The sequence below is a fragment of the Erinaceus europaeus genome, chromosome 9, assembly GCF_950295315.1.
Source record: "Erinaceus europaeus chromosome 9, mEriEur2.1, whole genome shotgun sequence".
Taxonomy (NCBI): Eukaryota; Metazoa; Chordata; class Mammalia; order Eulipotyphla; family Erinaceidae; genus Erinaceus; species Erinaceus europaeus.
In genome coordinates, this window is record NC_080170.1 from 97,154,443 (window position 1) to 97,179,095 (window position 24,653).

The 24,653-nt window shown below is 37.4% G+C and overlaps 1 protein-coding gene across 6 annotated transcripts in view; it reads left to right on the plus strand.

Annotated features, from left to right (window-relative positions):
- CBLB (Cbl proto-oncogene B) overlaps positions 1-24,653 on the plus strand; it is a 242,330-nt gene that overhangs the window by 112,037 nt on the left and 105,640 nt on the right. For all 6 annotated transcript variants that reach the window (XM_060198429.1, XM_060198431.1, XM_060198428.1 and 3 more), the window contains one exon: positions 19,358-19,514. In XM_060198429.1, coding sequence (XP_060054412.1) covers positions 19,358-19,514 — 157 coding nt within the window. The remainder of the gene's footprint in view (positions 1-19,357; positions 19,515-24,653) is intronic.

Consider the following 24,653-nt stretch of genomic DNA (forward strand, 5'->3'; position numbering starts at 1 on the left):
AAAACAGGTGGCGACCTTCAAAATAAACTTTATCTTAAATTTTAATAACACCTATAGGACAAATTGTGGTATTTCTTTCTGATAGCTGAAAATTCTGGTGAGTTATAAAATTGGTGCTTGTCAGAAGGTCAGTAAAAATGGGATGATTACTCATATGGTTTTCAGGAGAGAAGTTTGTTTTATTGGCACTGTAAAGTCACAAAGAATTATGAATTTAGGACATCTTTATTTCTTCTTATTTATAACAGTAGCCATCAAGGGACTGAACTTTCTATTCAATTATTATACCAGTGAAATCATCACTAAATCTAATGGAGGAGGGTTTTCGAAATACCCATTAAATATTCTTCCTACCTCCTAAACCCTGTACCTTTGTCTTCACATATTTAAGAAGTCCACTTCGTTTCTTTTAAAAATTATCTTTATTTATTTATTGGATAGAGGCAACCAGAATTGAGAGGGAAGGAGGTAATAGAGAGGGAGGGAGACTAAAAGACCTGCAACACTCCTTCACCACTCACAGAACTTTTGCCTAGAAGGTGGGGATGGGAAGAGTGGGGGAGGTTGCTCAAACTCTGGTCTTTGCACTTTGTAACATGTGCGTTCAACCCAGTGTGCCACCACCAGCCCCTAAGAAGGCTGCTTAATTTGTCTTTAGTAATTTATTTGGGGGTGGGGAGTAGATAGCATAATAGTTATGCAAAGACACTCTCATGCCTGAGGCTCCAAAGTCCCAGGTTTAATCCCCCATACTACCATAAACTTGAGCTGAGAGTGCTGTGGTTTAAAAAAGGAAAAAGAAAAAAAAAAGTCTAAGCATAACATTTTATTTGGGTGATAAGAACTGAATTTAAAGGTCCTTCTGGAGCTCAGACATATTTCTGTGGTCATCAAAATTCATGATTCTTTTATTAGATCATTGGAGAAAACACTATTATATTCTTTGTATGTTTTCACCTTACACGTCCACAATATTTAATTGAATGGATGAACAAATGAATGATGTAGCCTGTCAAAAGGTTGAATTATTTTATTTTCCTCATGCTGAAATGCTAGTGTATATTTTGTATACCTTCTGAAGTAGAAGCATTTCTGTTGTTTATCTCACTACTCACTAAAGAGTAGTGAGCATACTTGCTTTTAATTTAGCCCAGTCATCATACTTGTAAGAGGTACTGTTTTCAAAAACTATTGAGTAGTTCTAAATACTGCCAGATTATGATTTTCATAAATAAATTAATAAATAAATAGGTTAGGAATTATTACTGTAACTTACCCCCTCTTCCAAATCATTTTATTGGGGGTATAGCCCTTTATAAAATGGGATAGTTGTTGACACATGGATACAGTATCTCATCTTTCCATGACAAGTTTATACACATCCCAGCCCCCCATCCTCCCAGCTTAGGTACTTCTCTGCCATTGTGTCCCAGGTCCCCAACATCCTCTTTACCCTCATTTCTTCCCCTCATCCCTAGAGTCCTTTGCTTTGGTTAACTTTTCCTCACTCTCTTGAGTTGTTTGCATTGGTTCAGTATACCACACCCAGTTCAAGTTTATTGTGACTTTTAGAATCCCAACTACAGGAACTGTCAATAAGAATAAAAAATTAAAATTGAATTAATATTGAGGGAACACACATTGTTCAAAAGACACTGTGTAAGTGTTAAAGGCAATTTTAGGTGTCAGACCTCATAAATATAGGCAACAGTTGGTGCCAGGTGGTGGCCCATCTGGTTAAGTGCACAAGCTACCATGCTTCAGGACACAGGTTTGAGCCTCTGCTCCCCAACTGCAGGGGGAATACTTTACAACCCAGTGAAGCAAGTACTGCAGGTATCTATCTGTTTCTCTCTCCAGCCCCCTCTCAACTTTCCTCTGACTTAAGGGGAAACATGGCTACCACAAGCATTGTGTAGGCACAAAGTCCCAGCAATAACTCTGGTAACAATTAAAAAAAAAGAAAAGAAAAAAAGGCAACAGACAAAAGTTACTGGATGTCATGTGCCAAATGCTTAATCTCTCTGTTTCTCCATGTGTTTGAAGTCATGGCAAATGAGGTCAACCTCATTGCTCATGGCCCATGTTCATCTCCCAAAGGCTCTGCCTGCTTGCAGCCCCAAAGGGATCAATAACATAACACGTGTCCTGCTAAACTGCTAAACTGGTTTGAAATTCGGTATTTTGTTGCTTCTATGCAGACTCATTGAATGTTGTTCTAGTTGAAGCCTGCCTTTACTTTCTTAGTCTGCTGTGTAGGAGAGAACAGATATATGTGAGAAAAGAGAAGTCACATTAAATAAATCTCTAAATGCATTCCATTAAATAAGACCAATATCACGCTGAATTTGCTGAATTTTATTTTTTTAAATTTTTTAAATTATATTTATTTATTTATTGGATAGAGACAGCCAGAGATTGAGAGGAAGAGGGGAGATAGACAGGGAGAGAGACAGAGAGACACCTGCAGCACTGCTTCACCACTCGCAAAGCTTTCCCCCTGCAGGTGGGGACCGGGGGCTTGAACCCAGGTCTTTGTGCACTGTAATATGTGTGCTCAACCAGGTGCGCCACCACCCAGCCCCATCACACTGAATTTTCACATCCAGCACTCAGTAGTTTAAATTCAAGAAATTTTAAGTTTGTAGCTCAGAAAAATGTTACAGAAGTATTAATTAATGTGATAGGACTAGGGGTAACAATTTTGTCTTTTTTAATATCTTTATTTATTTATTGGATAGAGACAGCCAGAAATTGAGAGGGAAGTGGGAGATAGATATGGAAGAGAGACAGAGAGACACCTGCAACACTGCTTCACCACTTGCAAAGCTTTCCCCCTGTAGGTGGGGACTGGGGGCTTGAACCCAGGTCATTGCACATTGCTACATGTATGCTCAACCAGGTGCACCACCACCCAGGCCCAACAATTTTGTCTTAAGCAAATCAAGTGACAGTTCTTTTTGTACTTATACTGAACACTTGATATTGAGATTTAGATAGGAATTTCCAACCAAATTATCACTCAATAAGAACTGTGGATTTACCCTTTTGAGTTCATGTGTCTTTTTTAAAAAAAATTTGGTTTATTAATGAGAAAGACAGGAGGAGAGAGAGATAGAACCAGTTATCACTCTGGTACATGTGCTGCCACGGATTGAACTCAGGACCTCATGCTTGAGAATCCAATATTTTATCCACTATGCCATATCCTGGACCACAAGTTCATATGTCTTATGTGTATCTTATCCACCCCAGCTTTACTTTTTTTTTTTATTATTCAGTTTCTAATGTGAATTAAAAATTCCCTTGAACTATTGAAGCAGCTTCCTGGTTAGTCTCCATATATTTACTTTTAAGTTTATTTAATAGAGATAGATAAATTGATAGAGAAAGGGGAGATAGGGAGGGAGAGAGAGAGAGAGTGAGTAAGAGAGAGAGAGAGAGAGACCTGCAGCATTGTTTACCACTCACAAAGCTTTTCCCCTGCAAGTGGGGGCTAGGAACTTGAACTCAGATCCTTGAGCATTGTAACATAGGCACTCAACCAGGTGTGCCACTGCCCAGTCTCCCTAGTCTCTCTGATTTTAATAACAACCACTGAGTTCTGTAGAAAACACAACCAATCATTGTAAGTATTTGCCTAAAGTACCTCTATGAATACTTGCTGATTCCAGGTTAAAGTCAAAAAATCTAAAGGCAACTTTAGGGCCCTTTTTTTTTTTTTTTTTTCTTTTTCCTAGCTTCATTGTCTTATACTAGTTCACCCTTAGAACAAACACTCTCTCCTAATGTACTGCTTGTCAGTCTGTTTGTTTCTCCGTATTTCACCCTCTGCCTTGGAAATTAGTCTTCCATATCCTACCTAGTGTTACCACTTTGCAAACGTTCCCTGCCTGTCCTAATGTCAGGTGGATATTCTACTCGGTGCTTCCAGGTACTTGTGCTCACATCTTTCCCACTGCACTGTTAACAACCTGCTGGCTTGTTTACATTTCCTTAAAGGAAGGGCCCATACCTTATTGTTTTGTTTCTCACAACCTGGAACATTTTCTGAAACGTGTAGACACTAAGAAATGTTAACTATCAATGCCCATGTCCAATGGGGAAGCCATTACAGAAGCCAGACCTCTGACCTCACCCTATAAAGATCTTTGGTCCATGTTCCCAGAGGGATAAAGAATAAGGAACCTTTCAGTGGAGGGGTTGGGGTGTGAAATTCTGTCGGTGGGGATTTTATGGAATTGTACCCTTTTTATTCCCATGATCTTGCTGATCATTATTACATCATGAATAAAAATGATAACTAATGCTTGGATGGACTCATGGATGGAAGATATCCATTTTTCACTGGCAGTATTTTGTACACATTGATTTTAATCAACTCCTGGAGAGTTCTCCAAGTTTGCATATTTATTTATTTTCGGTCTGGAATTTTAACACCAGTGGTCTGAACTGTACTCACTTATATACACCCTCCCACCTGTCTAAATTTAATTACCCCATGCTTTTATGTTTGTCATTTTTATGTATCTTTATATCATTGTATGTATGTTTACTCTGTGAGTTTTTGTTGCTCGTGGGTAATCTCCTTGTTGACTTTTCTAAAATGAGTACAAAACAGATATTAAACATTATAAAATTCTTTGCTTTTTGTTTTCATATATGCTTACTCCATTCCATGCCCCCCCCCCATATTTTATTTATCTCAGTGAGAGAGATACAAGGGGTGGGGAAGGGAGAGAAAGAGACCAGAAAACTGCTTTGTTCTGGCATATGGTGGTGCTGGAGATTGAACCTGAGATAACAATATCATCTTTACAAATTAGTCTCTGAGTGGTTATTGAGTGAGGCCTTTATTTAATGTACATGAAATATATATGCAGTAATTGTTGGGTGGGTTTGTGATAGATATTCTAGCATTTAAGTTCTCTCTTTTTTTTTTTTTTACCATTTCTGATTCCTCAGTCGTATTGGCCTATTTGGTTCTTTCCTGACCCTGCAGCAATAACATTTCTCTGGTCTATGTTCATGTGCCCCTTACACTTGAAGATTTTGTAATCTCTTTTTATAAAATTTTACTAATCCTTCAGAGCTTATCTCTCCCTTTTATTATTACATGATCTTACTCCTTAAACTTCTCTAAGCTCTTCCTTATCCACTATATTTATTCTTTTCATTTTTTTAATTAAGATTGCTTTATCTGGTTATCTGACTTCCCTCCCATTAGATGATAAATTCCATAATATCGAGCTGAATGGTTCATCTTTGTATTTTCTGAAGTAGCTCAGCAGAGTGTTTAGACCGTTATGAATTTTTTGCTTACTAAAATCAGATGAATTGAGCAGCAGAGGAAAGTACAGGAGACAGTTTGTCTGCCCGATTGGTGTGCTGCATGCTTGGGGTAACCATGCAGGTATGCTGTGTATTCCGGTTCTGACTAGCACTAGCATTGTAAGCTAGTTTTCTCCTCATCAGCTTCCTCATCCAGCAAATGTGAATGATAACCCATGTTGGGCGTTGTAGTGAAAATTAAAGAAGCCTGTGCCTACTGTTACAATGTCCAGCACATAGTAAACAGTATGTCGTGGATTAACTGATGGCGTGTATTTAATTTTGCTCAAAGCCTCATAAATATATTCATTAGTAATTTTACAATTAATATAATTGTCACCTGTTTATGTTGGAAGCCTCATGATCCATAGAAATCTATAAAAGCGGGGGTGGGGCGGTGGCAGCGGGTTAAGCGCACGTGGCGCAAAGCCCAAGGACCAGACTAATTATCCCGGTTCGAGCCCCTGGCTCCCCACCTGCAGGAGAGTCACTTCACAGGCGGTGAAGCAGGTCTGCAGGTGTCTGTCTTTCTCTCCTCCTCAATGTCTTCCCCTCCTCTCTCCATTTCTCTGTCCTGTCCAACAACAAACGATATCAACAATAACAATAACCACAACAAGGGCAACAAAAGGGGGGTAAAATGGCCTCCAGGAGCAGTGGATTCATGGTGCAGGCACTGAGCCCCAGCAATAACCCTGGAGACAAAAAAAAAAAAAAAAAAAAGAAAAGAAAGAAAGAGAGAAAGAAAGAAAAGAAATCTATAAAAGCAAAAGCCAAAAAAAGTTTTTTCAAAGTTGTTTGCAAGTTTACATAAAATAGGGTAGAACGTAGGAACCTGCCTGTGATGGAAAAAATGATTTAATTATAGCTTCTACCTTTGATTTCCTGGGGAAATGATGTGGACTTTAGTTGGTTTCCTTCATTCATTCTCCTTTCACTTTTAATGAGAACAAGGGAGAATATCTTTACCTTCCCAATGAATGGGAAGGTAAAGAAATATCTAGATGTTTTCCTAGAGATAAAAAAAAAACACCAAGAAATTTAGTGACATTTAATTAAGTGTGATGGGGCCCAGGGTGGTGGTACACCTGGTTGAGTGCACATGTTACAATGTGTAAGGACCCAGGGTTGAATCTCCCGTCCTAACCTGCAGGGGGTGAGTGGAGAAGCAGGACTGCAGGTGTCTCTGTCTTTCTCCTTCTTTCTCTCCCCCTTCCCTCTTGATTTCCAGCTGTCTATATCCAATAAATAGAAATGATGATGATGATAGTAGTAGTAGTAGTAGTAGTAGTAGTAGTAGTAGCAGCAGCAGCGATGGACAATAAAAATGAAGAACTCACAGGGAAACTAAAGTGGATACCTAGAGAGAAAGAAAAAAATAAAACTCCAAACGTTGCTATTTAGTATTTCTATTACTTATTTGACTATGCCAGAGCATTGCATCTATTTGATTCCATTGTTTCAGGGCTGATATTTTTCATCTTTTCAGTTAATACAGAGAGAGACAGATGGAAAAAGAGATGTGTGAGAGAGAGGTACCACGGCATTGCTGCACCATCTGGGCAGATTCTTCAGTGCCATGCTGCACTATTGTTGTATAAAGCCTTCATGCATGATAAGGCATATGCCCGACCAAGTGAGTTGTCTCCTGGTGCCTAGTTCTATTACTCAACTGACTTCTCATATGCTTGTTAAAAAAGGAGGAGGGAGTGTATTTGTATCAATAAGTAATATTCCACGCCTGTTTTATAACAAGTTCCTAGATTCAAAAAGCTAAATGCCAAATCACAGTTTTCTGCCATTAAGCAATATGTATTCAAGGTGGCATTAAGAGCATATTTAAAGATGATAAATATTTAAATCCATTTTGTCCTTTCAGGAGAGTGACTAAGAAATTTTATATTAGTGAGTCAATTATTTATCAGAGCTGTCTGAGGAGCACTTAGTCTCCTTGGAGGAGCTGGTGTTTTTTCTGTGTTATAATTAATGGTAATACAAAGCCTAGTGGTCAGTCATTCATGGGAAATGCTTTAGTAGAACTGAATTGTTTTGGTGTCTGCTTAGTTCCTGAAGAAGATAAAGAGTAACTTCCAGGCTAAGGAAGTGGCTTCTTTTTTTCTTTCTTTTTTTTTTCTTCTTCTCACTTCATAGTGGGTTCTTCAATATGTGACATTCACCTCACTGGAGGGAGTCATCATGATTTGAGTTCTGATTTTTTTTTTTTTTTGAAACCTGTGTTCATTAGGAACATGAATATGTTTGGAGATTGGTCAGATTTTAACTGAGTTGACAAAGTGGAAAAAAATCCAGGATTTAATTTAATTTTTTTTTTTTTTAAATAATCTGTAGTGACTAGTGCTGCTACTATGTGGACATGACTCTTTTGTGTCACAGTAGATAATTTATATAGAGAGCCAGAACACCTGTCATTGTTGAAACTAGAATAAGGGGTGGCAGTTTATGATTTATTTACCACAATTGCCTTGCCCAAAGGACCAAAGTTCATGGCATTGTTATGCTCTCTTCTGGACTGTGTTTCCGAAGCTCTGCCCATTTCTGAGCCACTAAACTCTTTATTTCCAAGCTCAGTTTTGTTTTATCTTTGGCAACCCTGAGGACATTATTGGGCTTTAAGAAGAAAAGTTGCCACATTTGCATTTTAGATAGGTCACACTTCCTTAACTATAGATAATGAATTTGAGCTCTGGTTTCCGAAGTCACTTGAATATATATATTCCTTGCTATACTAAATACTTTCAAGTATATTCTGTTTTCTACTAATATGTGTATAACTCGTACTATCTATGACTATATTTCCTCATAATATAAAGAGGTCATATATAAAAATAAGGAATTATATTAAAATGAAAGTGGAATTTTGATATTTTCTTCTCCTTAGAAGGATTGGCACATCCCTCTGTGGTCTATAGTTGTACCCTACACCTCATGCATACTTTAGAAATTGGTAAATCAGGAGGAGAGAAATTAAGGTTGGGGAGATAGCATAATGGTTATGTAAAAAGAGTTTCAATCCTTGAGCTGCAGAGGTCCTAGGTTCACCAGCAGAAGTCAATGCTGAGCAGAGCTCTAATTTAAAAGAAAAGGGAAAATAACAAAGGGAAAAGTCTATCTTGGAACCAGTGAAATAGTTCCTTGGATAGTGTGCTGCTTTGCCATGCACACTACCTAGGTTGGAGCTTCCCCTCACCCCCATTACATTGAAGAAAGCTTCAGGAGGGGCAAGATGATGTATACCCAATTAAGCACACACCACACACATTACAGTGCACAGGGACCTTGGTTAAAGCCCCAGGGGGCTTTTATTTCCCCCCTACCTGCAGGGAGAAAGCTTTATAATTGGTGATGCAGTACTGCAGATGTCTGTCTCTCTCTTTCTCCCTCTTTATCTTCCCCCTTTCTTCTTGATTTATCTTCCTTTATTCAGTAAGTTAATAAGAAAAACAACTTTAAAAATTATTTTAAAAAAAGAAAACTTCAATGTTGTGGTCTCTCTTCCTCTCTTTGTTACTCTGCCTCTGTCTTAAAAAAAAGTAGAAAAAAGGCAGGGGAGATAGCATAATGGTTATGCAAAGAGACTCTCTTGTTTGAGGTTCCAAAGTCCCAGGTTCAATCACCGGCACCACTATAAGCCAGAGCTGAGCAGTGCTCTGGTGTTTCTCTCTCTCTCTCTCTCTCTGCATTTCTCTCAAAAATAAAATAAATAAAATATTTGTTAAAAAAGAAAAAAAAAGGAGAGACATCGAAAATGACAAGTAGGAGGATGTTGTATAACACAAGATATGAATTCTATATTTGAACCAATATATCTGTACATATATACACATCTACATACAGAAGAAGTATATGAACTTGAGAATATGAAGATAAAATTAACAGTACTTGAAAATTAAAATGTATGAAATGAGAGAAAAATCAGTTAAATGTTATGACTCAATCTCTGATTTCAACAAGGGGCCATTTACAGAAACAGGGAAAATAGCATACAGATTTGGCAGTCAGATAAGTTCATTTTGCATATGTATGCTCAGTTTAGTTTCAGTCATGTTCACGTAGACACACTCATGTGTCTTTTAGAAGTTTATCTGATTTGAAACTTTGAAACAGTACAACACATCCTTATTGAGTGACTGGCTTTGTCGAAGGCTTCTTATATAACCAGCGCTCTGACCAGTCATGTTTGTTAGGTGCAGGAGAACTTGGGCTTGGGAAATGTCAGCACTTCTGCTCAACTTCAAGCATCTCATTTCCCATCACCTCCCTCCATTCCAGTCTCATTCCCGCAGTGGTTTGGAGTGCACTATACTAACATTCTTTTCCATATATTTGTGCTTTATGATGCATCCTTTGGTGCAATCTGTCTCTTCTTTTCTTTACGACAATACAATGCTGTATAAACATTTAACAGTTTATTTAAAATACTGTAAGTGATGTAGAGGTGATAGTAAGCTATCTAAAGATGATTAACAAACCCACTATCAGTACAGTACACTGCACCTCAACTACTAGAAGGAGGAGTAATCCTTTGTCTATAGACCAATTCATTATTTGGCAGAACTTCAGGACCAGAGCCTGGTCACTAGGCAAGGACTATCTGTACTAGAGATTTTAATATGCATACAATATTTTAATTAAAAATAATAGTGGCTGTAGATATTTGTGAATTTCCATCAAAGCATTATATGAGAAAATTCGGAGCTCTAATCTGAATTCTGTGAGGGTGACAATTGACTAGATCCTATGTGCTAGCTACCCGATTTAGATGTGCTCTCCTTCAGTTCACTACAGTCTTTATTGAGACCTGTTCAAGTATCTTGGCTGCCAGGTCCCCAGATATTTGATCTTATATTCTCTAAAAGCTATTTGAAGTCATTAAGTTTGAGAGAGGCAGAGAGGGACACCACAGCATCCTTTAAATGTGGTAAGCGCCCAGGTTCGACTCTTAAGTCTTACATGCAGCATAGCGGCGCACTGTCCAGGTGAGCTGTCCTGCCACCCCTCATTAAATAATCATTTTTTTTGCCATGGCATTGGTGCAGGGAAGAGGAGGACAAGTGACCCTGGAAGAACTCTGGTAAATGAATTATTTAGAGAGTAAAATTCAGGAATTAGCAGAATCTCCAGAGAAGTGGGGCAAAAAAGCCTAGGGAGTGTGATAGTATAGATGCTACAGAAGGAGAAACTTAAAAAAGGGAGCTGAGGGGGCCTGGCATTAGCGCAGTGGGATAAGCACACAATGACAGTGCAAGGACAAGCCTAAGGATCTCTGTTTGAGCCCCAGCTCCCCACCTGCAGGTCGCTTCACAGGCAAAATGAAGCAGGTCTGCAAGTGTCTGTCTTTCTCTCCCCCCTCTGTCTTCCCCATCTCTCTCAATTTCTCTCTGTCCTAGCCAACGACAATGACAGCAACAACAACAATAGTAATAACAAGAGCAGCAACGATAAACAACAAGGGCAACAAAAAGCAAAAAGTGGCCTCCAGGAGCAGTGGATTCATACTGCAGGCACTGAGCCCCAGCACTAACCCTGGAGGTAACAAAACAAAACAAAACACTGACCCATATACTAGTACTGAAAGATCAAACTAGACAAAAACTTACAGGGTTTCATTAGATGTAGTAACACAGCATGCATACCTAATTCATTTTACTTAAAAACAATTTTTTAAGTCTGTTTTACAGTCAAAACTTTAATAGGCTACATGTGCTATGCTCAGTAACAGTGCTGGTTTTCTGCTGTGCACTGAGCAGGTATGTTAGTTGTTTGGTATGCACTAAATAGCTATCTTGAATTTTACTGTGTACTTGAATAGGTAGATGAATATATCTGACCCTGCATCAATTCTGATAATGAATTATATATATAATCACCATGCTAGGAGGTAGAGTTCAGAAATATTTTATTGTGAAGTTTCTAGGATGGCAAAATAGCTCACTTGGATAGTGATGTGGTCTCTCTTAATCTCTGTCTGCTTCTGCCCTCTCTATCTCTGTCTAAAAAAAATAAATAAGTGATGTTTCTAAGGCTATTTTTTTATGTAGAATACTTACCTTCTAAAACTTGACATTTTAAAAAATATTTCTTTTTAAAATATTATTTATTTACTATTGGAGAAAGATAAAGAGACACCTGCATCACTGTGTCAACACCCATGAAGCTTTCCCCCTGCAGGTGAGTACCAGGGCCTTGAACCTGCATCCTTGTGCACTGTAATGTAATGTTTGTGCTTAACCAGGTGCACCACCACCTGGCTTTCCCCACCTGGTCAAATTCTGACTCCTATTCTGGACTTTATCTTGCAAAATGAGTAGTTAGGGATTCTGTTTATTTGCTTGTTTACTTTTCAGCTCTGCAAAAATGATGAAGTATATTCATAATTCAGATAATCTGCTGAGGTCATCAATATTTTCTGAATATTAATTCAATCAATGAAAAATTAAATAGTTTTTCAGATAATATTATTTAAAAATCTGTCCTGTATGAAACCATGTCTTTTAAAGGAGTTTCATATTTTTTCATTTTTTGTTCTAGTCAGCCTGTTTTTCTTTAATCAGTGAAACAATAAAAAATTAAATTTTTAAATTTCTGTCAGGATTATTGCCCTGTGCCTGTATTATGAATCCACTGTTCCTGCTGATAAGAAATATACCGGGTTTGGTACTGGAACAACTGGTTGAGCGCACGTGTTATAATGCGTGTGGACTTGGGTTTGAGCCCCTGGCCCCCACCTGGAGGGGGAAAGCTTTGTGAGTGGTGCAGCAGTGCTGCAGGTGTCTCTTTGTCTCTCTCCCACTCTTTCTCCCCCTGCCCTCAATTTCTGGCTGTCTTTACCCAATAAATAAAGCTAATTTAAAAAAAAAATTAAAAGAGAAAAAAAGACACTCACAGCCCTGCTTTGCCACAGGCTAACTTCCCCTTGCAGCCGGGAGCAGGGGTTTGAACCCAGGTCATTGCTTGTTGTAAAGTACACTACCACATGGCTCCAAAACAGAATTTTAAAATAATTTATATTCCTCAGATGTTCTTATACTATATACCCTTCATTTCCACACAGGTAAACATAAGTCCTTAGGAAAATGTTGTAGTGTAATGATTTATAGTACCATTCTGTCTTCTCTCTCTCTTTTCTCTCTTTCATTCTCTTTCCTGCTCCCCTTACTCCCCTTTCTCTCCCCCTTCCCTCTCCTTTTCCTCCTTTATCCTTTCTATTCTCTCTCACTTCTCTCTTATCTTTTCTTTCCTTTTTCCTTTATCCTCTCTATTCTTTCTCCCCTCCCTTCCTCCTCTTTCCTCTCTTCTCTGTTTGGCAGAGCCAGAGACATGCATATGCACACTTATAATTTTACTTCTTTGGACCACTTTCATTTAGACGTACAGAAAGGGAGAGACCACAGTGATAGACATTTTTCCATTGCCGTAGCACATCCAGTGGGTGCTGGGCTTGAACCTGGGTTCTCATGTGAGGCAGTGCAGTTACCCTTCCTGGCAAGTTGTCTCTCTGGCCCCAAGAATCATCCTAATTTTAGGTTTATTTAGAATAGTTTAAAATGAAATCACATGTTATTTTAAAAGGTGTTCCTTATACAGATATTCAGAGGAAGAGTCTCTGGCACCACCATAAGTCAGAGGTGAACAGTGCTCTAGTTTGTCTGCTTGTCTGTCTCTCTTTGTATCTCTCCCCCTCATTAAAATAAAATAAATGAAATATTAAAAAAAAAATAAACATGCATGTTTTTATGAACTTGTGGTTTTATGAAAACTTGTCGCCATCTTTTGGCTTTCAACCCCCTGATATGTTTTTGTCTTCCTTTTCTTTTACTTTTGTCTTGAAACAACAGGATTTTCAAGTTAGAACATCTCATATATTTCTCCATCTTCACAGAGGAAACAAAGCCTGGTAGGATGGATGGTTTGTCAGTTCTAACCTGTTAACACATTTTCAGTTTTGTTTCCTGTGTGTTTGTTGATCTGTTATCAGAAAGAGCACTATTTTGAAAACTAAAAAAAAAAAAAATTAGTCTTGGTGTTTTTCTAGACAAAACAAGACCTCCTATCTGATAACAATTAGAATGTTGCCTTTTGTTTTCAAGTTCTACTTTCAACTGATACTCTATAAACAGATTATGACTTTTTAAATCATGGAAAAACTGCCTGTGTTATAGGCCAGTGATAGTACAGTCAAATTCCATGACTCCTTCTTATGAAGCACTTCATTGTTTTCTGTAGACACGGTTTAATTACATAGTTTTAAATTGCACGCCTCATTTGTCTTGGACAACAATGACTATAGGGTACCAGTTCTCAAGGATCTTCACGCCATAGAGTTCCCATGGCAAATGCATCTTTGTCTAGGATGACTGTAGCATGTGTAAAATAGAATTTAATTTTCAGGGCTTGCCACTTTTTAGATTATAACTTTAATTATACTTACATGTTAAAACAAGCACAATATCTGGCACAGAAATGATCTTTCTTTCTAAAGATTTATCTATTTACTCTTCTTAAGTGGTTGGGGAGACAACCAGAGCATTTTTTTTTTTTTTAGAGTTTTACAAAATAACAGGGGTATAATTTTTCACTGTTCTTACCACTAGAGTTCTGTGTCCCCATTCTTTCTGTTGAAAATTGCAGTGTTTCTCCCAAGGTCACAGATAGGGGTTGACTATTATTTCTCTCCATATATATATACCCATTTATTCCATGGTCATGCCTTTTTTCCCATTTTCGGTCACATCTATATCTATTATTATTTCCGTATGTCTTTCCTTTTTCCTCTTCTCTCTCTCTGGGTCCTGATGGAATTGGATTTCAGAGCTCTGTAATCATTTTTCCGTAATATTTCCCCCCTCTGTAAGTATGGACCAAATTTCTGAGATTATCCCTTTGATACATGAGATTGCCTGAGCCCTCACTTGGGACCGCATAGTTTGGAGTTCAACACTTTATTCACTGCATCACTTCTGAGCCTCTAGATGATCATTTTTGGCGATACAATTTATTTTAAGCCTCAGACTCTCAATATCTTTATCTTGAAGATAAATATACCTATTTCATGTCACTGTAATATATTCAGGTAATAAAGTACTTAAACTTGGTGATTTACTAAGCTAGTAAGCTATCCTTGTGAACTCAGCTGGGTGTGCCACTGCCCACCCCTGCTAGTATGACCACTTAAAATCTTTTTTTCCCTAGTATTAGTGATTTAATAATGATTAACAAGATTGTAGAATAAGGAGGGTACAACTCCATACAATCCCCACTACCAGAGTTCCATATCCCATCCCTTCCATTAGAAGCTTTCCTATTCTCTCCCTCTCAGGGTATGGACCAAAATTCATCATGGGGTGCAGAAGTTGGAAGGTATGGCTTCTGTAATTGCTTCTCCGCTGAATATGTATGTTGGCAGTTCAATCCAGACCCCCAGCCTATCTCTGTCTTTCCCTAGTGGGATAGGTTCTGGGGGAGGTGGAGGTTCCAGGACATATTGATGAGGTTGTCTGCCCAGAGAAGTCAGGATGGCATCATGGTAGAGTTTGCAACTTGGTGACTGAAAAGCAGTAAGATATAAAGCAGAATAATTTATTTAATAATTTTAATAATAATTAATGATTTATTTAATAATTTTTAATAAAAAGGTAAAAATAGAGCAGATGGAACTAAGGGTCTTGGTTTGGGAAGAAGTTATGCAGTCCATTTTAGATATATTTATTCCAAGGGTCCCAAGGGTTTAGTCATTTTTGCTTGAGCCCAATAGCTAACATGCAGGTGGGCTAAGACTATTGTCTGGGAACATGGTGTCTGAGGTGAAAATAGGACTACAAAGCTGGATTAGGGCAGAGTATAGTTCCTAAAGATAAGGAAAAAATATATATCTCATTAACTGTTAACCCCATCGTTCTTACCTAGGGCCTATAAATTTATTCATATTTAGCAGAGGAACCTGTGTAACCTCTGCATCCCTGTCAGTCTGAGCTCGTAGTTCATGGTCACAGCTAGGAGCATTTTAGGTTGTACTCATTTCAGGACCAGTCTTTTTTAGTGACAGGGTAGACTGTCCCAGCCTCCCCTCAGAGCGGGGCAATCCTGACCATTACTATTCTACATCAGAGCAAGGTGCCACAAAGGCTGACATGAGGGTTTATGATGAGGTTCCTGACAAAAGTGACCAGTGATGGTGGAGAGAGGGGCCCATTGGTCTAGGCTCATGATATCTATGTGGGAATCCAAGGATTCCCTGACTAGAGCCAAAATTATGTCCTACTTTTATTCGTTATCCTGAGCTCCTTCTCTTTACACCATACCTTCTTCACCTTTACCCCTTTGTAGATACTAGATTCTGCTGATTGAAAAAGGGTATTTGTTGTATACTTGCATAGATAAGTTATTCAAGTGCCACTTTTTTTTTTTTAACCAGACACTACTGGGGATTGAACTTCATGCATAAAAGTCTTCGCGTAACTATTATGCTACCTCCCTAACCTCAAAACTTGTTTATCCCTGCTACTTTACTTAAGGTTTCAGTGAAGGTTGCATGGATCTTAGATTTATCACAATTAAGTGTGAGGACATTTCACTTCTATTACTACTGTGGAAATGCACGTTGCCACTTTGTAAATTGTTGTCAAGTGGCATAGTAGACTGTAGTTTCTTAGTTTGTCTGTTTTTTTAATTTACAATGCAAAATCATTGAAAGCAATATGATCTGCATGCAGCTTAACTGTTAGAATAAGGATTTATTTCTTTTAATTGTTATTTATTGACAAGACCATAAGATAAGACTGGTATAGTGCCACACAATTCCCACCTCTGTATCCAATCCCCTCCCTTTGATAGCTTTCCTAGAATAAGGATTTTTTAAAAATATTTATTTTATTTATTTATTCCCTTTTGTTGCCCTTGTTGTTTTATTGTTGTAGTTATTATTGTTGTTGTCGTTATTGGATAGGACAGAGAGAAATGGAGAGAGGAGGGGAAGACAGAGAGGAGGAGAGAAAGATAGACACCTGCAGACCTGCTTCACCGCCTGTGAAGTGACTCCCCTGCAGGTGGGGAGCCAGGGTTCGAACCGGGATCCAGAATAAGGATTTTTTATGATAATACATAGAAGTTGCTCAGTTTACTTTGAATACTTTAGACAAAAAACATTTTTTTCTCTATATTTGAACATGAAAGCTTCAACATCAAATCAATTTTAAAAAATTATTTCATTTGTTTATTATTGGATAAAGACAGAAAAATTGAGAGGTGAAGGGTAAGTAGAGAGGGAAAGAGAGAGAGAGAGATACCTGCAGCCCTGCTTCCTCATTCATGAACTTTTCCCCTACAGATGGGGACTGGAAACTTGAACCTGGGTCCTTTGTGCAATGTGTAATGTGTGTACTTAACCAGGCACACCACTACCTGGCTCCTCAAATCAATTTTTCTTATTTAATTTTTAATTGAATGTTATTTTTCATGGCTCTTTGTATTAATAATTGAAATATGAATTTGAAAAAGAATACTATGTATTTTTAGGCAGTAAGTTCATGACAACTTTAATAAAGTTGGATATAATTTGAATGTTTACATTTCACAATGAGTTAATAATTTCTGTTATTACCAAAAGGTTTTTTTTGTTCTTTGAAAACATCAGCATTTTGTTAACCTTAATCAGAGTCTGACGTGTGTTTCTTCTAAATGATGTATAATGTGGTGTTTCTTTTTGGTTCTTTGTGGTTTCCTGTTTTTTTCATACATAGAGAAAAGTTTTGTGTTGCATTCAGCATCACATATTTTCTCTTAATGGCATATGATACTTAGAATTTCTTATAAATATAGCATACTGTTGAAAACTTGTCTCACTACTCGTTTATTCATCTTGTCACAGACCACTCCTTCTTTGGAATTCCTCCAGCCCTTACTCTGCCGATTTTCAACTAGCAACTTACTCAGATATTTTCTTAACACTGCAAGTCTTATTTCTACTCTGAAACTATGCATCCCTTAAGGACAGAGATGATACCTTTCATTACCATAATCATAGTTCTTTATAATACTTTGCCATCACAATTATTGATGATGATGATCAAAATAATAGGTTCCTTGCTTCCCAGTGTTGATCCCAGGCCTACAGCTGCAGCAGCATTACTTGGGAACTTGGCAGAACTCTTCAGGTTGTCAACTACAGTCCCAGTCTCACTGAATCAGAGTAGCTTGGGTTTAGTATCCCCATTCTTTGTTGTTAAAATGTTAAATATACATTTCAAGTTTGGGAGGCCCTTGATTAGGTAACTGTTAAATGAATATGAGTTGTACATTTATCATGATATGACACAGGATACACTGGATATGGATTAAAGCCAGGCCAAGTTTGATCTATTCTGTTGTGTGATTTTATAAGGGGTGCTTATAGAAGAAACCCTTCAATTTAAATATCTACAGTGTTAGAAGACAGTACAGTAAGCCTTGTGCTGTTCTGTTGTGAAAACTACAGCTCAAGAAACTTTTTAAGTATGGATGATTTCTTTCTTTTACTTATTTAGGAATAGACATACAAAGTTTCAGAAAAGAGAACAAGTGAGAAATGTATAATGAGTGTTATCTTCTTGCTTGCTTCGGTTGTGGAATCTGATGTTGGGTAGTTTGGAAGAGACTTTTTATTTCATACCATACTGTGCTCCTCTAAACTACTGAACCTTGTAACAGCAAGCCTAACAGAATGGTTGGCATACCCTATTATTTATTTATTTATTTATTTATTTATTTATTTTATTTTCAGGTGTGACCTCGGTATTACAGGGTCTCAAAAAATTGACTTGAAACTCAGATTTGTTCTTCTCCACAGAAATCTTTAATAAAAGGCTATCTGAAGAGAAACCAGAGTATGGCATACCTTATGTAATAAAAAATAAAAATAGCAAGAATCTGATAAAAAAATTTTATTTTTTCATAAAAGTTTAAGCAGCCAGTGTATTTGGTGTATTTGGTTAAAATATATTGCAGTTTCCTGTTTTATTAGTATTAAATGTTAGATAACATAGTTTTATTACTGTTTAACAATTTTTTAATCTTTAATTTGATAGGACAGAGAGAAATTGAAAGGGAAGAAGCATAGAGAGTGAGAGACAGACCTGCAGCACTATTTTACCACTTGTGAAGCTCTTCCCCTGCAGGTGGGACCAGAGGCTTGAACCCCAGTCCTTGTGCATTGTAATATGTGCACTTAATAAGGTGTGCCTCTGATAACATACTTTTCACTTCTGCAGAAAATATTGAGTTGATTGGTCAAAATGTCTTGATGACTTTCCAGTTGAACCTTTTTGAAGGAAGGATATATATTGCTGTTGTTATTGTTGGATAGAACAGAGAGAAATCTAGAGAGGAGGGGAAGACAGAGAGCAGAGAAAGATAGACACCTGCAGACCTGCTTCACCACTTGTGAAGCGACCCATAGCAGGTGAGGAGCGGGGGGTTCGAACCAGGATACTTAAACTTGTCTCCAGTCTTTGCGCTTGGCACCATGTGCACTTAACCCTCTGTGCTACCGCCCATTAAATTTATATTTAAATTTAAATATTTAAGTAATTTAAATTAAATATTTAAAATAAAATATTTAATATCAAATATTAATAAATAATGGTATTCTTTTATACTTTGAAATAATTCCTACTATAGGAACCTATCATTTTGTAGTAATTTAAGATATAAAAGATAATTGAACTTGATTTAAATTTAACTGATGTTCTGTACACAAATAAAAAAGTTAGGCACACAGAATTCTGACTTTATTTCAGATCCATGTTTAGAAATATCTTGATAGGCGAGGAATATTTGAAAGAAAAATTGATTTGTATCTTCACATTTCTTTGCAAATGGAAAATAATCCAGCAATTGAAATTTTTGAATTATGAGCCATATTTTCAACTGTTTGTCTTTTAATTGACATACTTATTTCACTCCTATGAGAAAACTTAACTTAATAGAGTTAATTCAATTACTCAATTGCTCCTTTTGTTTTTTTCTTTCACAGAACAATCGTACCATGGAAAGTATTCAGACAGTGCCTTCATGAGGTCCACCAGATTAGCTCTGGACTAGAAGCTATGGCTCTAAAGTCAACAATTGATTTAACTTGTAATGATTATATTTCAGTTTTTGAATTTGATATTTTCACCAGATTATTTCAGGTAAGCTTTGTGTTTGCTTGCTTTTTCCCCAGTCTTGCCTTCCCTCACTTGTGTTTGTTTTCTGTACTCAAGTGCATACACACAAGGGTATCAAAACCAATTCTGAAAGTCTATAATTTTATTTTAGAATGTTTTATTTAACCCCCTCCACCCCACATCCTTTACTTTGGTGCATTACACCAAACCCAATCCAAGTTCTACATGTTTTATTTTATTTTAGAATGTTTTATTTTATTCTTGCCTTCCCTCACTTGTGTTTGTTTTCTGCACTCAAGTTCTTACACACAAGGGTATCAGAACCAATTCTGAAAGTCTATAATTTTATTTTAAAATGTTTTATTTGGGAGTAAAGTGATATTGCACCCAGCAGAGCATAATGCTGTGTTGTGTAAGGTCCCAGGTTCAAGCCCTTAGCCCCTCCCTATGGTGTATGTGTGGGAATTTCATGAGTGGTGGAGCAGTGCGACAACTGTCTGTACTTCTGTCTCACTCTTTATCTCTGCTTCTTTATCTTTTATCTCTCTCTAAATTTTTAAAAGTTTTTTAATTATCTATTTATTTACTGGATAGAGACAGCCAGAAATTGAGGAGGAAGGGGGTTACAGAAGGGGAGACAGTGAGAGATAGCTGCAACACTGCCATCACCACTTGTGAAGCTTTTCCCCTGCAGGGGGGAACCAGGGACTCCAGCCTGGGTCCTTGTGCATTGTAACGTGTGGTCAACAAGGTGTGTCACCACCTGGCCCCTCTCTAAAGTTGCTTAATTGCGACTGGGGCTTTAACTCTTTGGAACAACTTCTTTGGGTAGAAACAAACAGAGATAGACAGCAGGAGATGTAAAGACACCACAGCACCAAAGCTTCCCCTAATGTGTCAGGGGCTGGGTTTGAATGAACCCAGTTCTTGTGGATGGCAAAGCAAGTGCTTTCTTACATGAGGTGTCTTTCTAGCACAGTAGTTTATAATTATAAAGCAATCCATTGGTATAGGTATCAACATTTAGTCATTAGAGCAAGTCATTTGGCTTATGTTTGGACTATCAAGTCCTGTGAGCCTGGTGGTTGCTTGTGAACTTTGAAAAGATTCATGTAGGGGATCTTCTGTCTGAAATTCCCTATCTAGTGTCTCACTTTGTTGACCTTTTTAAATCAGTGACAGAGCAGGTAGCATTTACAGGTGAGCATTTTCTGGGATTGTAGTTTAGTTTCTCTCGTTTGCCTCTTGTATTTACTAGGTAGGAGAAAAATAGTAGACATGGAAGTAAATAGCAAATTTATCCTGCTCTGTAGAGAAGCATCTGGTGATAGACACTGTTTTAAAACTTCTTTTCCCCATTCTAATATATGTATATATACACATATATATGTGTATATATATATATATATTATCAACAATCATTTTTCATGATTGTAGTTTTCAGTTGCTATGTATATGTTGTCAAAAATATTATGTCATTATTAATTTAACAAATTTCCTTTAGGAAATAGGGATGTGTTTCTTTTTCTCCATATTTAAATGATTTGGAGGTTAACATAATGGATCTTGGCTATAGTATCTTTCTCCATGCCAGTCTTCTCTGTCATTATATTTGAAATAAGTGTGCATCTGTGTGATTCAGTTCAAACATCCCACAAGTGAAAAAATACTTGAAATTTATACAATTCTAGTATTAGAAGTTATGTAATAAATGAAATATAATGACCACAAACCAAGTTTGTTTATTATAACACAATTTTTAATTTTACTCTGCAATACAACTTACTCTATTTGAAATATGCTTTCGAGGCTAGGTGATGGCACAACCAATGAAGTGCGTAAGTTATTTTGTATTAAAATATGATCCCCTCCAGGTTGCTAAGTAGCAGGGGGGAAGGCTCAGGAGTGGTATATCAGTTTCTCCCCCTCTCTTGCCCTATTTCTGTCTCCATTACAGTTGAAATATAAAATAAGGAACAACTGGCCACCAGGAATAGTGTTCATACAGGCACGGATAATCCTGGTGGTAAAAAAACCAACCATACCAAAAAAAAAAATGCTTTCAGCAAATGTTAGAGTATAATATTGGTTTCATGTTTCCTGTGTTATAAGAATATTTCTTCTCTGATTTATGACTCTTCCTGGAACTTGTTCACAAGGGTTCAGTGACTGGTTTCTGTAAGAAAACAAGATTACATGGGATTTAATTTACAAAAGAACTTGTTAACAGAAAACAAATTACCTCTTGTCAACAATGCTTACAAAACATATTTTACTTTTTTACAGTTTTAAGATCATAATTATACATAGGCATATAGGATAAAAAGTTTGATAAGTGACTTCAGGAAGTACTTTTGCTTATTTTCAATTTACAGTACTTTTATGATTATTCTTTTTATATATAGGTGTCAGATTAGGTTTTTCTCATGTTTTTAAGATGTATTTTAGAAATGTGCTGATTTTTTTCCTTTTATGTTTTTAATTTTTATTGGGAGGTTTAATGGCTTACAGTAAATACAGTTGTTGGTACTTGTGTAAAATGTCTCAATTTTCTGTAAGACACTCTCACCTCACCCCCCACCCCCACCAGTCTAGGTCCTCTTCCACCATAATGCTCTAGGACCTGAAGCCCCCTCCACCCCACAGTTTTTACTTTGGTGCACTACACCAAATCCAATCCAAGTTATACTTTGTGATTCCCCTCTCTGTTTTTAATTCTCAACTTCAGTCCATAAGTGAGATCATTCCATCTTCATTTTTCTCTTTCGGGCTTATCTCACGTAACATGATTCCTTCAAGCTCCCTAGATGTTGATTGTTTTATAGTAGGCTTATTTATTTTATTTTTTTTAATATTTATTTTATTTATTCATTCCCTTTTGTTGCCCTTGTTGTTTCATTGTTGTAGTTATTATTGTTGTCATTGTCGTTGGATAGGACAGAGAGAAATGGAGAGAGGAGGGGGAAGACAGAGAGGGGAAGAGAAAGATAGACACCTTCACACCTGCTTCACCACTTGTGAAGTGACTCCCTTGTAGGTGGGGTGTCAGGGCTCCAACAGGAATCCTTACGCCGGTCCTTGTGCTTCGCACCACCTGCGCTTAACCCGCTGCGCTACAGCCTGACTCCCGGATTCTTTTTTTTTTTTTTTCCTTCAGGGTTATTGCTGGGCTCAGTGCCTGCACCATGAATCCATCGCTCCTGGAGGCCATTTTCCCCCCTTTTTGTTGCCCTTGTTGTTGTAACCTCGTTGTGGTTATTATTATTACCACTGTTGATATTGTTCGTTGTTGGATAGGACAGAGAGAAATGGAGAGAGATGGGGAAAACAGAGAGGAGGAGAGAAAGATAGACACCTGCAGACCTGCTTCACCGCCTGTGAAGCGACTCCCCTGCAGGTGGGGAGCTGAGGGCTTGAACTGGGATCCTTACACCAGTCCCCGCGCTTACCGCCACATGCGCTTAACCCACTGCGCCATTGCCCACCCCCCCCCCCACTCCCGGATTCTTTTTCTTTAAAGACTGACAATTACACAAATATTTCATTTGTTAACAAGTTGCTAAGACATAATAAACTCTTCCCCTTGCAAAGGGACTGTACAAAGATTTTCTTACACATTAAACTTAAATTCTTTATTTGCAGAAGATTGTTTTAGGGAGGGAAGCTTGAACAACATTTTAATGTGAATATTAAATCTTGTACTAAGAGCGGTATATTAAGGATATATGGGCAACTTAATGTTGGTTAAATAGTTACCAAATTTCTATTTAATATGTCCACAGCTTTTTTATAAGGGACTTCACTTGCAAAAACAAACATCTCAAGTAATCTTAATACTTTGGTGTATATATTATATTTATACTAACTGGTTTGGTAGAATAGTTTAAAGAAGAGCAATATAAAAGTTGTCAAAAAAAAGAGCAAAATTTTATCTATATACCAAAGAATGCCTAGTCTTTTGAAACATAATTACAGAAATAATAAAATAAGCCTAATAAGCCTAATATATTTGAGGTTCTTCACCTTTTTGGGTTCATCATGAAAATGCTTTGAGTAACTTTGTGCTCAGATATGACAAGACTGATATATTGAAAAGTGAATGCAATTTTTACTAAATTTTATTTTTATGCAGTATTAAACACTTAAGAATAGTTATAACTGAGAATCTGGCAGTAGCGCAGCAGGTTAAGTGCAGGAGGTACAAAGCATAAGGACCGGCATAAGGATCCCAGTCGAGGCCCCAGCTCCCCACCTTCAGGGGAATCGTTTCACAGGTGGTGAAGCAGGTCTGCAGGTGTCTTTCTCTCCCCCTCTCTGTCTTCCCCTCCTCTCTCCATTTCTCTCTGTCCTTCCCTAGCTTTTAAAATTTTATTTAATTTTATTTATTTTAAAGTCTATCATGTCGGATATGAGAATAGCTGTTCCTGCCCTTTTTCATGGGCCATTGGCTTGTATGATAGTTTTCCATCCTTTCACTTTGAGTCTGTATTTGTCTTATTGATTTAGGTGGGTTTCCTGTAGACAGCGTATTGTTCAGTTATGTTTTCTGATCCATCTTCCTACTTTGCCTTTTAATAGTGAATTCAGGCCATTGACATTTATTGTTATCAAAGATTGAATATATTTTAATGCCATTCTTGTAGAGTCTTAGATTATTCAATCTATGTCATATTTATGTTGGTCTGGCTGCTTATAGGAGACCTTTCAGTACTTCTTTCAGTACAGGCTTGGTGATAGTTGATTCCTTCAACTGTTGCTTGTCTGAGAAGATTTTTATGCTTCCATCTAGTCTGAATGACATTCTGGCAGGAGACAGTAGTCTTGATTGAAAGCCTTTCTCATTGAGCACTCTATACATATCTTGCCATTCTCTTCTGGCCTGTAGTGTGTGTGTGTGAAGTCTGCTGCTAATCTTACGGTTTTTCCTCTGTAGGTGACTCTTGGTTTTTCTCTTGCAGCCTTCAGGACCCTTTCTTTATTCTTATTCCTTTCCATTCTAAATATGATGTGTCTTGAAGTCTGGGTTAATTCTGTTTGGGGCCCTCTGGGCTTCTTGAACCTTTGTGACTTTGATGTTGTCTAGATTAGACAAGTTCTCAGCTATTATGTCCTGAAGAATGCTTTCTTCCCCTCCCTCTCTTTCTTCCTCTGGTAAGCCAATAA